The sequence below is a fragment of the Pyrus communis genome, chromosome 12, assembly GCF_041283825.1.
Source record: "Pyrus communis isolate YQ-2024b chromosome 12, ASM4128382v1, whole genome shotgun sequence".
Lineage (NCBI taxonomy): Eukaryota > Viridiplantae > Streptophyta > Magnoliopsida > Rosales > Rosaceae > Pyrus > Pyrus communis.
Window position 1 is genome coordinate 312,437 of NC_142576.1, and position 14,704 is coordinate 327,140.

The following is a 14,704-nucleotide window of genomic DNA, read 5'->3' on the forward strand; positions in this document are numbered from 1 at the left end:
CATGTTCAACCTTTTCCATGGGAGAGCCGAATGCTCTCCCCCTTGGATGCTCTCTTTCTCACTTCACAAAGGCATAACCAAATGCCTTAATATAAACAAAAGGCCCCGCCTTCTCTGTCTCCTCTTCTCTCTTTCGACTCATCACACAAGGCCAATTCTTTGCCTTTGTAAAAGCCACAAATCAAGGGCTAGACATCATAATGATGTCCCCCTTTTTTTCTCCCCAAAACAAGGAAAGATGTTTTCTTTCTTTCTTTAGCCGAAAGGTATTTTGGAGGATAGTCCACTTGGCCACAAACTCCAACAAATTCAACAAATCTTGAAGAAACTTAGATGAGAAATGCAAAAATTCGGAAAGAGAGAGCTCGAGAGTTTTGATTAAGGTGTACTTTTCTTGATTGTCAGTAATGTTGACAATGCTAGTTTATATTACTTTCTTACAAAGCTTGTAATGAAAGCTAAGCTATTGGATTATATTCTCCTTATCTCAACTAACTGCACTCTTTAACAACTCTTAACGAGCTTGATATAACTACCTATCTCATCAATTCACAAGTGGCACTAGCTTGACCTCTGATTTCTTCTTCACTTGGATCATCGACTTTGTCTTCATTATTCTTTCATTGTTGGAGTTCGTTTACTTTTCAAGAATGGTGTGAAAAGCTATCCACTGCAAGGAGACGACGGCTATAACAAGTACATAAAAATATTGCCCTACCGAAACAGAATAGGATAATATTTTTGGTAGTCAATGGCTGCTGGCTAAACCAAAGGGAATGGTGGCTAGAACTCGTACAACAGCATAATTGATCCCAAGCCACACACAAACAGTCTCTCTACGTTTGATGTTATATAATCTACTTGCTTAACTTAATATGCACTTATATCCGCCGCTAGCATTACAATTCGACGCCTAATGTTTGTAACCAACTCCCCATTCAATGTATTGGAGTTGGGAGCTTTGGCAAACTAAGGCTAGAACTTACAACCTATTTGTCTCAATTGAAGATTTCTTGTCCCTTTTTTCTCCTTTTTAGAAAATAGAAAATAAAATATGTTATTGCGGTTTGTAGTTTGTTTTTTTTAGGTTTAAGGTTACTTTTTGGATAGAGTTTCACCTGTTGTACTGAATTCATAATGTTTTTAATTAGGGGTTTTATTTCGTAGGTTGCATTGTGTGTTCTTAGGTAGTCATAGTTTTCAGTTGGCTGCAAATTTAAGTTTTGTGATACTTACAGATTGCAAGGCCGATAAGCTTTGCAATTATGGTATCTTGTACGGAAATGGAAGCACAACTGCTGGTTACTATGTCAAGGACAATATCCAACTTGATAAAGTCACTGGAAACCATCAAACAACCTCAATAAATGGAAACATAGTACTCGGGTGAGTTTTGCGCAGTTGTCATACTAAAACTAGCATAACATGAGATTCGAAACTAGGTGTGGAGCTAGACAATCTGGGTTGGTTTACTTCGAGTTGGCTTACTTTGAGTTTGCATAATCATTGTTCTATGCTGTTGATGTGTGTATTAAGCTGCATCTCATGTGGAATAGGTGTGGAGCTAAACAATCTGGGAATCTTGGTAAATCCTGCAGAGGTTGATGGGATACTTGGTTTTGGACAAACAAATGCATTCGTGATCTTGTAGCTATCTTCTTCTGGAAAGGTGAAAAAAGAATTCGCGCACTGCTTGGATGACGTGAAAGGTGGTGGGAGCGGGGTCACTGGGGAAGTGGAGGAACCAAAAGTGAAAAACACCACTGCGCTGATACCAAATCAGTATGTCACACAATCTCGGAATCCTTTGGGGTACTTAACTTCATTGAAAAATATGCTATAATTGGCTTATGAAATTTGAAAACATTTAATTTTATTGAATATGATATTAGGCCACATTACACTGTTATATGAAGTCCATTGAGGTGGGTGGCGATGTTTTAGATCTTCCCACAGATTTATTTGGCCTTTTCAAAGACTGGAACAGAGCAGTAATTGACAGTGGAACAACCTGGGCTTATCTTGCGGCAGAGGTTTAAAAAGGTGGTCACTGAAGTCTTTAACTCTCTTCATTTGGATTTTGTTGTCTGAATAACTACATTGCTTCCTGCTTTGGTTGAAAAACCTGACATTGTTATTTTGTTGGTAAATCAGATATATGCTCGACAGTGTGGATGGAAAAAACCTACTGTTGACGAGCAGTTTACATGCTTTGAGTATTCCGGAAAGTAACCACAATCATCTTAGCTATTACATTTGTTGATTAACTTGATGGAAGCATGTGAATATACGAAGAGCAGTGATGCTTGTTGAAACCTTACTTTTCCTTGTGCAAGTGTTGATGGTGGAATTCTGGTTGTGAAGTTTAATTTTAAGAATTTTGCGGCGTTGACTGCATATCCTCTTGAGTGTCTGTTCGGGAAAAAAGGCAAGTGTTTTAGATTCTCGAACAAAAGTAAATTACCTTGACCTTGTTCCATGAGTTGTTGACTAATATACATTTTTGTCATGACATTATACACAGGATGGGTGTGTCTGGTGTTCTGGTTGGCAACCCAACTCCATGAAATCTAAAGACGGAAAATCCATGACTATCCTAGGAGGTAGGGTCTTTGTGGAAAATATGGAAGAGAATGCTTTTTCTCATTATATTTCTCTACAAGATTACAAGGATATATATACATGATACAAGTGTGTAGGTAGGACAAGGTAGCCGTCCTAGTGTGTAGGTAGGACAAGGAGACAAGGTAGTCGTCCTAGTGTGTAGGTAGGACAAGGTAGGACGGCTTGACGGCTGTAGGACGACTAGTGTGTAGGTAGGACAAGGTAGGACGGCTGTAGGACGGCTTGACGGCTGTAGAACGGCTTATTCTTCCAATACTCCCCCTCAAGCTGGATCAAGGAGGTTAATTGATCCAAGCTTGGAGAGCAGACTTTGAAACTGAGGAGAAGCAAGAGACTTCGTGAAAATATCAGCAAGTTGATCTTGGCTTCGAGTGAATGTGGTTTGAATTACCTTGGACTGGACTTGTTCCCGAACGTAGTGACAGTCAACTTCAATGTGTTTGGTGCGTTCATGGAACACCGGATTGGAGGCAATATGCATAGCTGCTTGATTGTCACAGAAAAGAGACATAGGTGTGTTAATTGAGAACCCCAAGTCCGAGAGAAGGTCCTTGAGCCAAATGAGTTCACATGCAGTGGAAGCCATGGCTCTATACTCAGCTTCGGCACTTGAGTGAGCAATTACATTTTTTTTTTTGCTCTTCCATGTCACGAGGTTTCCTCCAACCAACATGCAGTAGCCAGTAGTGGATTTTCTATCAATAGCATTCCCTGCCCAGTCAGCATCGGTGTAGGCAATGATTTGAGTATGACCATTGTTTCATTGTTTTTCATGACGATTCCCCGACCAATGGAGCCTTTGAGGTATCTGAGAATTCTTTTAACAACATTTAAATGAGCTTCAGTGGGTGCATGCATGAATTGGCTTACAAGACTGACGGCGTAAGTTATATCCGGTCTGGTGATGGTGAGATATATAAGCTTACCCACCAATCGTTGGTAGTAACTGATATCACTGAGAGGTTCTCCTGTCAAGTCCAACTTCAATTTGCTATCAAAAGGAGTACGAGTTGGTTTGCAATCCATCATCTTCACTTCTTGAAGTAAGTCAATCACATATTTCCTTTGACTCAAAAAAAGTCCCTTGGGGGAAGTGGCCAGTTCAATCCCAATGAAGTATTTTAAAACTCCTAAGTCTTTAATGGCAAATTGTTGATGAAGAGAATGTTTAAGAGTGTGAATCTCATCAATGTTATCACCTGTGATGATGATATCATCAACATAGATTAGTACAACTAATTTGCCAACTGATCCTATTCGAACAAACAGGGAGGAATCAGCATGACTTCTCTTGAACCCAAAATTTTCAAGTACCGAGCTCAGTTTGGCATACCAGGCACGAGGAGATTGTTTCAAGCCATAGATTGACTTATGAAGCTTGCAAGCCATACCTGAATTCTGTGCTTGTGGATGACCCGGGGGTAGTTGCATGTAGACTTCCTCTTCGAGGTCTCCATGTAAAAAAGCATTTTTTACATCCATTTGGTACAATGGCCATTCATGGTTCACTGCAACAGATAACAAAACCCTTATTGTGCTCATCTTAGCCACGGGAGCAAATGTCTCCTTATAGTCCACTCCAAAAGTTTGAGTAAAACCGCGAGCCACCAATCTTGCCTTGTGTCGTTCAATTGAGCCATCAGAATTAAACTTGATTTTATAGACCCATCAACTGCCTACCACCTTCTTGCCTTTGGGAAGTTGAACTACACTCCAGGTTTTATTTTCATTCAAGGCTTTGAGTTCTTCTTCCATGGCTAGCCTCCACACAACTTGACGATTGGCTTCTTGAAAGTTCCTTGGTTCACTTTCATAGGACAGTTTACTGAGGAAGATTGCATGAGAGTGAGAGACTTTGGAGTAATTTACAAACTTGTGAATAGGGTACCTGGCATGGTAAGTTTCATAGTCTTGCAGCCTTGATGGTGGATGTCGATCTCGAGTCGGATTCCTGCGGGGTTGAGCTGGGATCACAATAGGTTCAGCTTCACTCTCTTGTATAGATGTTGTGTTATGGTCATGGGGAACTACTTGTGCTTCTGAGGCTTCAGTGTCGTCTTCAATAAGCAGGTTGTCATTAAGAGTTGCATGAGAGTCCCGATTGTGAGGTAGTGAACGGACACAGTCACTTGGTTCGACTGGATTTGGCAATGGGAAGAGATCTAGGAAATGCTCCCCCTGACGATTTTGATCTGATGATTTGTTGAAATATGGTTGGTTTTCATCAAACCGTACATCTCTTGAGACAAACATCTTCCTGGAGCACGGATTGTAGCATTTGTACCCTTTTTGGGTGGAGGAGTATCCCATGAAAACACACTTGACAGCTTTGGGATTAAGCTTGTCTCGGTGATGGGATTGAATATGAACATAACAGGTACATCCAAAGATTCTCAGATGGGAAAGATTAATTTTTTTGTTTTGCATAACCTCAGATGGTGATTTTGTATCCAGAACACGACTAGGCAGTCTGTTGATAAGGTAGGTGGCTGCAAGAACTCCTTGAGACCAAAACCTCTTAGGCACATTCATTTGCAACATTAGCGCCCTGGTTTTTTCAAGTAGGTCCCGATTCTTCCTTTCGGCAATTCCATTTTGCTGAGGAGTACCTACACAACTTGTTTGATGTATAATTCCATGGGTGCTCAAATAGTTAGTCATATTTTTGGATGTATATTCAGTGCCATTATCAGACCTTAGTATGTGGATTTGGAACGAAAAATGGTTCATGACAAGATTATGAAAGTCCTTGAAAGCATCCATAACTTCACTTTTGAATTTTAGGAGGTACAATCAAGTGGCTCTTGAGAAATCATCAACAAAGATAACGTAGTACCTATAACCATCAAAAGACTCTAGAGGTGCAGGTCCCCAAACATCGGAGTGCACCATCTCAAACAACTTGTTAGTCCTAGACATGGAAGAATTGAATGGGAGTCTAGTAGATTTTGACAAATGACAAATTTCACATACAAGGGAGGATTTGCATAAACTAGGGAACAACGTAGACAACACAGATTCTGAGGGATGTGCTAGGCGTTGATGCCACAACCGATGTTCTAGGTTTGAGCTGACTTGGAACCCCTTTGGAACATTGAGGTCCTCTGAAAAATAGTACAACCCATTTAGGTAGTGACCTTCACCAATCAGCTTCTTGGTGGCTAGATCCTGAAAAACAACATTGTGGGGGGAAAAAATTGCACGACAGTTTAGAGAGTTTGTAATCCTTCCTACGGACAATAATTGAAAAGGAAAAGATGGAACATATAACGCTGTGGACTCAACAGTTTCTGAGATCAGTTTAACTTTCCCTCTACCTAGAACTGGCACACCTCTACCATTTGCTACAGAAACTAGTGATGGTTTAGTGTGGCTTTCAAAATCGTATAGCTTAGAATATTGATTTGTCATGTGATCTGTGGCACCTGAGTCTATAATCCAAAAATCATGAGAGTGACTAACATTTAGAGCAGTTGAAAGAGCACACATGATACCTGGAATGTCTCCTTGAGGTACATGACCAGATTCAGCTAAGAACCCTGCAAACTGTCCAAGAAGAGCAGTTTGACTTTCCCCAGTCGACGTTTCACCTGTGCTTCCTTTTCTGGTTTGAAGGTAGGTTGAGAACTCATTCAACAAGTCAGCCGGATTGGCTGTAAAGTTCATCGACCCACCGATGGATGTAGCAGCAGCAGCATGGTACTTGTTTGTATGTGGTCTAGCGTGTGAGCCCTTATGATCTCTTAAAGGCTTGTTCTTAAACCTTGGCTTCAACTCAGGGTGCAATATCCAGCATCGATCTATTAGATGTCCAACATTATTACAATGTAGACACTTCAGATCTGGCCTTTTTCCCTTGTATACTTTATCTCCAAATGACTTGTGATTTGTCACAAAAGCTCTAGCTTCAGACATACTAGGTTTTACGTCAACATTCATGACTTTTCTGCGTACTTCTTCTCGCTGGATAGTAGTGCAAACACTTGCAAATGATGGAAGTTCGGGATTCATTAGAATATGGCTTCTAAGATCTTCATATTCAGAACCCAAACTTGCAAGCAAATGAAAGATTTTGTCTTCCTCGGACCTTTTTAACAGTACGGCAGCATCGATAGTGTGTGGTCGATACATTTCTAGTTCGTTCCACATGTTTTTCATGCAACCGAGATGATGAACAAAGGATTTATCACCTTGTTGAAGACTTGCAAGATTCCTCTTAAGCTGGAACACTCGAGCAGCATTGTTTTGATTTCCATACATGTCCTTGACTGCCTTCTAAAGAGCACTAGAGGATTCTGAAAAACTGAAAATTTCAGACAGCTTAGGATCCATGGAGTTGAGGAGCCACGACATGACCAGCTGGTCTTTGCACAGCCATGCTTCATACTCTGGCGATGCGACGTCAGGTGCTTCAATACTTCCATTGACGAATCCAAGTTTGGATCTTCCTCCAAGGGCAAGAGATATTGATCTGGACCATGGAAGATAGTTAAACTCATTTAACAACACATAACACAAACGTTGGTTTGGGTTGACTTCAGCTTCTGGAAAACTAGGGCGAGGAGCTGTGAAGCTTTCAACTTCTGAGTCAAAAAGATTATCTTCTGCCATTATCGAAACGAATGTGCAGAAGAAGAGAAGGGACAACAATGGAGTCAGGCCGGTTAAGGTTCCGGCTCTGATACCATGTGGAAAATATGGAAGAGAATGTTTTTTCTCATTATATTTCTCTACAAGATTACAAGGATATATATACATGATACAAGTGTGTAGGTATGACAAGGTAGCCGTCCTAGTGTGTAGGTAGGACAAGGGGACAAGGTAGTCGTCCTAGTGTGTAGGTAGGACAAGGTAGGACGGCTGTAGGACAGCTTGATGGCTGTAGAACGACTTATTCTTCCAATAGTCTTGAATGACAAGTTTTATTAGTTGGTTTCTTCACATGAATTGAATGTTATGTATCAAATTAATACTGTAATTGTTCCAAGTTACAGATTTTGTACTTTCAAATAAGCTAGTCTTGTATGATATCAAAAACACCAGGCCATCGGGTGGACTAACTACGCCTGTGAGTAGCGTTACATTCAGTGTTTGACTAGTTACAGTGTTTGGTTTTATGTTTCATTTTATTCTTATGTTAAGCATTCCATTCAGTGTTTGATTCATATTGCTTGCCCTTGAATCTTAATCTGTCTGTCTTTCCGGGTGGTGATAGTTTTTGTCCACCCTTTCTGGTTCGTGGGTGGGATGAGCTTGTTTGCGATATGCTATTAATATTTGAGCCTCATTGTCGTCGGAAACTCATTGACGAGTCAATAGTGTTGGGTTGGTTGATATCTCTGAAGGATTCAGTGCATGCCGCTTTGATTAGAGTATGGGATTGAAATTGGGATGAGCCGCAATCGGCATACTATCCGGGAATAGGATTGTATAGCATATATATAGTGTTGATTCTAACATATGAGGAAAGGGAATGAAATCCACACCCCTTTTGCAGAATGGGAGAGTTATTTGTCATATGATTTACGTTTACTATTTCTACATTCTAATCTTGAACAAGAAAAGAAAAACGAAGCAACAAGAATAATTACTCCTTCACTTTGCATTCATTCGCTTCTTTCGCTTCATTCGTTCATTTTTCCACCCAAGCCAAGCCGCCCCGCCATGATGTATAATTGATTAAGATGACTTTTCATGATGCTTCATCTTGCCTAATCTTTTTCTTCTGTGTTCACAGTGCTTCTTTGTTAGAATTCCTCTATCCCACATTGGCTAGAAGGCTTGAGAACAAGCCCTTTAAATAGAATTACCCCACTCTAACTACTAAGACCTTTTGTATTAAAACCCCACACTTGACGGATTGAGAAGGTGGCCAAGTGGGGACAGTATCGGTGTTGTTAGAGCAGACCCATGACCCATCTACCTAAAATTTAACATGGTACCAGAGTTAGGGGACGAGCCCGTACATCCACGTGAACAGGTGAGTCCCCCTTGACTCCACGCGAACGGGTAAGCCCCGACTTGGAGCGGCTCCAAGTTGGCCAAGAGATGTCACGTGAATGGATGGGTCCCCATTGGTAGCCCCGGCTTGGCTCCATATGGTCTGTCCCATATTCACGTGTGACCCATAAAATGGGATCTCACGTGCGGAGGAGTGTTAGAATTTCTCTATCCCACATCGGCCAAAAAGCTTGAGAACAAGCCCTTTAAATAGAATTACCTCACTCTAACTATCACCGATGCCTTTTGTATTAAAACCCCACACCTGACGGATTGAGCAGGTAGTCAAGTAGGGACAATATCAATGTTGTTGAGGTGGATCCATGACCCGTTTACCTAAAATTTAACATTCTTTATTTCTTGAAATTCAAACTTTATGCAGCAAAAGATGGTTTCTTATCAAGGAACACTGGGACAGTTTTTAACTCTATCCCGACTCTTAGGTAGGGCAATGTGATGCAACTTTTATGCACGCTTCTGTACCTCCTGCTCCTGCTCCTGTTAGAGTTAACCATTTATTCCACAAGGGCGGGGAATATGTATATACTCAACACGTTAGACGCAGTGCATGGGGAACAAATATATTTAAGACTGCCAACGGCCACGGTTCCTTCCTACAAAAATCAGGGGATATTCTCCCGAGGTGTTTTTTTTCTGCATCAACTCTACCAAATCACATTTTGAAGGTTAAATACAATATCAGGAGTTCAAAAATAATATGATTTGAGGTTGAGGGGTCCCAAGGCTCACCCTTGGTCGAAAAACCGAGAACTCGCCGGAGTTAGTGTGGAACGATAGTGAACGGTGTCGGTGGTCACAATTCAGTGCCAGGCCCTGGTTCAATGTTGTTGTTTCTGGGCTAGTGATCGTGACTGATCTGAGTTGTGGTGATGGTGCGGTTTTTTCTGCACTTGCAGAGATAGAGGGATGAGAAAAAGAAAACTGAGAGAAAGAGAGAGTATAAAGGGTAAAGAGAGAAGGAGAGAATATGTGAGACCATCTCCAATGGTGACCTAAAACCTAAAAATATTTAGCCCAGAAAATTTAAGTTTTAGCCCAGAAACAGTTTTTCTACTTCAACTATTCTGGCCTAAAATTTTAGCCCCAGATTATCAAAGAATGAATTAAGGCTAATTTTTTTTTAAATTAACTTTTTAAAAAAAAAAAAAAAAATTTATGTAGACTATCTTAAATTAATTTTTTGAACATTTTAACAAAAAAATATTTAAATTCCGATAAATTTTGAAAAATCACTAAATCAATACATGAAAATTATGATAAACCACATAAACTTAAAAAATAAAAAATTAATAAAAAAAAAAGACAATTAATAAAACCACATAAACTTAATACAATCGAAAAACTCATAGACTACATAAATTTAATAATGATATCCATCATCTTGACTTGGTGATGGACTTGGGTGATAGTCTTAAGATGAATCATCATCTTGAAATATACTCCTTGTGGCATTCATTCGTAAAATTTCCTTTGGTTTACCACGTAAGTATTTCTTCCTCTTTGGAGTGTATTTGTCGAGGTCCTCCATTATCAAATTAGTTTCGTACCTTTCTTGCTCCCTATCCCCTTCTTCCTTCATGGCCAAAAACATTTGGGCCGATTCTTCTTGCTAAAGGCACTGGTTTTCGTTCATTCTTGCCATTTCGCTAGCAAATTGTGCACGTATCGGATCTTGGGACTTCCCTTTTCTCTTTGCTTCTTTTTGCTTATCTGTACCTGGGGGCCTTGGAAAAGAAGAAGTTGGACTCATTTGGTCAACACCTTCATTGTCGGCAAAATTCACACCTTCATTGACATCATTTGGGGGTGGGGCTTCATTATGAAATAATCTTCCACATTGTTGATTCGCATCAGTTCCCCACCTCGGACAATCCTTGAGGATGTTCCAAGCATGATGCAACTTAAAAGCTTGATTTTTTGGTGTAGTTCTTGTCTTGTAAATTGTCATTGCTTTGTCACCCTATGCAACAAATATATAAAAACAATTAGTTGCAAAATACTGTTATGTACATGACAACTAAAATATCAACAAAGAAACCCACAATTTCTGAGGCGCCCCTTCCACTAGGCATGTCAACCATGGATCTCTCCAAGCTTCCCTTCCACAAAGTGCACGCTTTGTTGATAATCTTCCACCGATCATAAACACCACCAACTTCCCTTCGACCGGCGTTGGAGTTTTCATGGAACTTATCAACGATTTTACCCCACAAAATCTTAGTGATTGGGATATAGCTTAACATGAAAATTAATTAATTTGTTTCCTTTCTAAATACTAGCAAAGAGTACACACTTTGTGTGTGTGTGGGTGAACAATTTCTCTTAATAAGTGCATTTTTTTAATATTACATAATTACTGTTTTGTCTTCCTTATGTAAATATTATGTATTAAAAGTGAGGGTAAAATTCGAAAAATATGATTGTCATTATCTCATAAAAAATAAAAAAAAAGAGGGTAAAATAGGAAAAATAAGAATATGATTGTCATTTTGTCACAAGCTACAAAATTACTATTTTGCTCTCCTTTTGTCAATAGTGTGTATCAAAAGTGAGAGTAAAATAGAAAAAAAAAAAAAAAAAAAAAAAAAGTTGACAATAAGGGTTTTCTTAATAATAGTATAGATATATACATTGAAATATAAAATAAAAAGACCCTTTTATTTGTAGAATTTTCTCTCTCCTTTATCATTAGTGTTTTAATTCACTTTTTTTCTTGCAGTCGTCCTTCTTTCCCGTCACCCTTTCTTTTGTTTCTTTTTTCTTTTTTCTTTTTTCTCAAACCTTTCCACTCTACATCTGGTCTATTTTCTTGTTGAATTTCTTTAATATCTCGTCACTTATCTAATAAACTATCCTGGGGTTCTATTTTTCTCCAATCAATTATCAACAAAATAACAAAAAAAATTATGTTCTACTCATGGCCGGCACTGAGATTCTAAGGTCCCAAGGCAAGCAACTAAAAAAGCCCTTGAGTTCTTAAAGCATCTTCATTGCCGTAGGCAAATGTTATAGATAAAATTGTACTATAATAGCTAACGTGACAAGTTGCATACTCAATTGCTTTATGAAAAAAAATGTCACGCTCCAATGCACTAGGTAAACTTTTATTTTATTATTGTCCTTCACCTTTGATATTTTTTTTTTATATTTTTTTTTTTCTCTTCTTTCCCTCATATGAAATATTTTATTATCAGTCTCTTAAAAAAAAAAAAAAAAAAAAAAAACTTTATTAGAGGAGTAGGCAAAGTTTACCTTATTCAAATATATTACATATGTTATGCCTATATCACTTTACAAGGTTGTCTTCAAAAGCTGTACAACAAAATAAACTAGTGCCAGAAATAGTCCAATTTGGTATACATCTCTCTGGAAACCATCATCCCTTTGAAAGAACTGAATCAAATTAGCATGCAAACAATACGTCAATCGATTGAAATAAAATTAAAAAAATTATAAAAAAAAAAAAGGGTAAGGATCATTACCGTAAGAATGAATAAAATATTTGTGTTTCGTTTGTTTAATTACTAACCTTTGTTGGATCACCGTAAGGGTCTGGATAAATTTCCATGTTCTGTTTTTCTCTAGGGAACTTGCTGGAAATGGTTTTAGCAAGATCAACCAAGTCTTTTCCACCCTCGATTGTAGCATAAAGACGGCGTGATGTCCAGAAATATGCTTTCGCAATGGCTGATGAAGCTGATAAATCCCAAAACTCTTCATGTTCAATGACTTGGCCACTTATCTGGTTTAAAGTGAACTGGGAATTTATTCTTATGATCAAATCTCCTCCTATAATGTTCTTCGCCTTCCCTTTGATTGTCCACTTGATACTCAGGACACTCGTCGATAACATGCTCATTTCTTGCACACTCTGTTCATATGAAACAATAACAACCAAGTATGTTTTTATCTTGCATTTATGTGGATTGTTATACAAGAAATTTCAAAAGGAATAAGATGAACTCAGAAGACTCACCACAGAGGGATTTTCTAGTGCACTGGTTATCCATAGCGGTCTCTTGTACTTGTCACGTCCGCTAAAACTTCTAACTGGGTCCTAGAATAACAAATCTTTAACTGGTCAGCGCTTGAGCGCATATAAAAGCACTAGAACTTCTAACCGAGTATATATAAGCACATATGCCACACTACATTACATGTTAAGTATTAATTATATACCTTGTATTTAACAGAAACAGCAAAGGTTCCAAGGGCACGATTGCCTTCTCGTAGCTCAAGGATATCGCGTACAAGTTGTCGAGCTGTAGACTCCACCAAGGGGCTACTAATGCACTCAAACTCATTGCATAGCTCCCCAAAGTTCAATCCATCAACCATCCTATCAGCCTCTGTTCTTTTATCCGTCGTCGACAATTCTGATTCACTAGTGCTCCTACTACTAGTCGGATCATTTGTTACTGCATGCACCCCGCCACATGATCAGTTACAAGCGAAGCAATTGATTTACTCAAACTTTTATTACGGTAGTTAAATTATGTTTCACAGGATAAGTTACTAAGGAAAAAGTATGTTCTGTTGAATCAGTTGTTGAATATTTTTTTTTTTATTTATCAAACGATAGATTTTGTTAGATTAGATGTTAGATTAGCCGTCGAACGGGGTTTGAACCCATGCCATCATGTAAAGGCTCAACTCCTTTCCGTTACTGTGGTAAAAGGCCACTTGCAATCAGTTGATGAATTCAATCAAATGGATTTTACATTTGATGTGAATTGAGACAGTACTCTTCCTCTACCTCTACCTCTAATCAGAAATTTGGAGTACCAGTTAAGAGTTCCCATTCCTGCTGATTAATTAGATGTCAAAGTTGTTTCTAGCTGTTCTTTTTATTTATTGTATTTCTAGAATCCAAATGAACTAAGTGGTGGCATATATAGAGAAGAACATGAGATGTAATTAGAATAGAGAGATCATTGCAGATGAAAGGGTAATTAAGTAGGTACCTCGCAGTATGAAAGGGTGGTGGTAGTGGGAGGAGGAGGAAGAGGAGGCAGTAAAATTAGGCTTGGAATTGGAGGTGGAGGTGAAAATTGTTCGTTTAGCTGCAGTACTAGTAGTGGTGGTGATAGTGGAGGAACTAGTAGTTTTGCGGTGGAGGGTGCTGGTGGCGGCAGCAGCAGCGGAGTTAGAGGAAACGAGGGCAGTGATGGAAACGGAGGCACTCATCTCTGGGTTCTCTGCTCCCTGCCAGTACTAGGACTAGTCCTGCCCATCATATCCATATTGGTTGCTGCTGCTAGAGAGGGGAGAGAGTGTTAGCACATGCATGCATAGAGAGATAGAGGAGGATAGAATTAGAGCCTCTCTTTTTAATTATTTTGGATAAGGTTTTTGGGGTCTTCTTCTGCTGTCTTTGGAGTTGCAATGCAAAGTCACTCAGATCTTGCCATGTCAGCTAGCTTTGACTCAATTATTGACTTGTAGGGGGAATTGGGTCCTCTCCGAGATAAACTCTCGTGATTCTTCTGACCCATTAATACGGATCGTTGGATTTTAATTCAACGGCTACAATTATTATAATTTTAGAGAGGTTCTCCTATTTGTAGGTGTTAGGAGGATCTCGAGGGTTTGCCACCTTGGAGAGGATCCAATTCCCTTGTAGGGCACCAAGTGCCAAGGTGTAATCCAACAGGATTCTCTCTGGATCCTTTTGGTGAGGATCCTGGAAATCTGTGAATCATATAGGTTCATCGTACGTCTTGCAGTTAGTTTTTATCAAGTAATGTTTGTGTTTAATTTTAAGGAATTAACTTGGCTGCTGAATTTTAAATAAAAATATTTAAAATAATTTCTGACCGCACAATGTACGGTGAACGGACACGATTCCCAATATAATATCCTAAAGCTTTTTATATTTAGAAAGAAAAATATATTTGTGAGGAGTGTAGAATGAAATTTTTAGAGTACCAATAACACTTCCCAATATAATATCCTAAAGTTTAATACTGTTTTCTTCCAAGAATACAACTCTAGTATAATATAGGAGCTCAAAGGAACTATATATTGATAAAAGGAATGCAAACAACATTCTCCCTAA

The 14,704-nt window shown here is 38.9% G+C and overlaps 1 protein-coding gene and 2 pseudogenes across 2 annotated transcripts; 1 reads left to right on the plus strand and 2 right to left on the minus strand.

Annotated features, from left to right (window-relative positions):
* Positions 1 to 776: 776 nt before the first annotated feature.
* LOC137745360 (aspartic proteinase 36-like) lies at positions 777 to 8,009 on the plus strand (annotated as a pseudogene).
* Positions 5,540 to 7,383, minus strand: LOC148692109 (uncharacterized; annotated as a pseudogene). The gene is made up of 2 exons (XR_015954046.1): positions 6,120 to 7,383; positions 5,540 to 5,793 (listed from the first exon to the last, which is right to left on the minus strand). The product of XR_015954046.1 is annotated as an uncharacterized LOC148692109 (transcript).
* Positions 8,010 to 11,856: 3,847 nt separating the features above from the next.
* LOC137744068 (uncharacterized) lies at positions 11,857 to 13,958 on the minus strand. Its single transcript, XM_068483929.2, has 5 exons — positions 13,611 to 13,958; positions 12,826 to 13,064; positions 12,623 to 12,703; positions 12,176 to 12,517; positions 11,857 to 12,039 (listed from the first exon to the last, which is right to left on the minus strand). The coding sequence occupies exons 1-5, from the start codon at positions 13,831 to 13,833 to the stop codon at positions 11,938 to 11,940; spliced, it is 987 nt and encodes a 328-aa protein (XP_068340030.2). The 5' UTR covers positions 13,834 to 13,958; the 3' UTR covers positions 11,857 to 11,937.
* Positions 13,959 to 14,704: the final 746 nt, after the last annotated feature.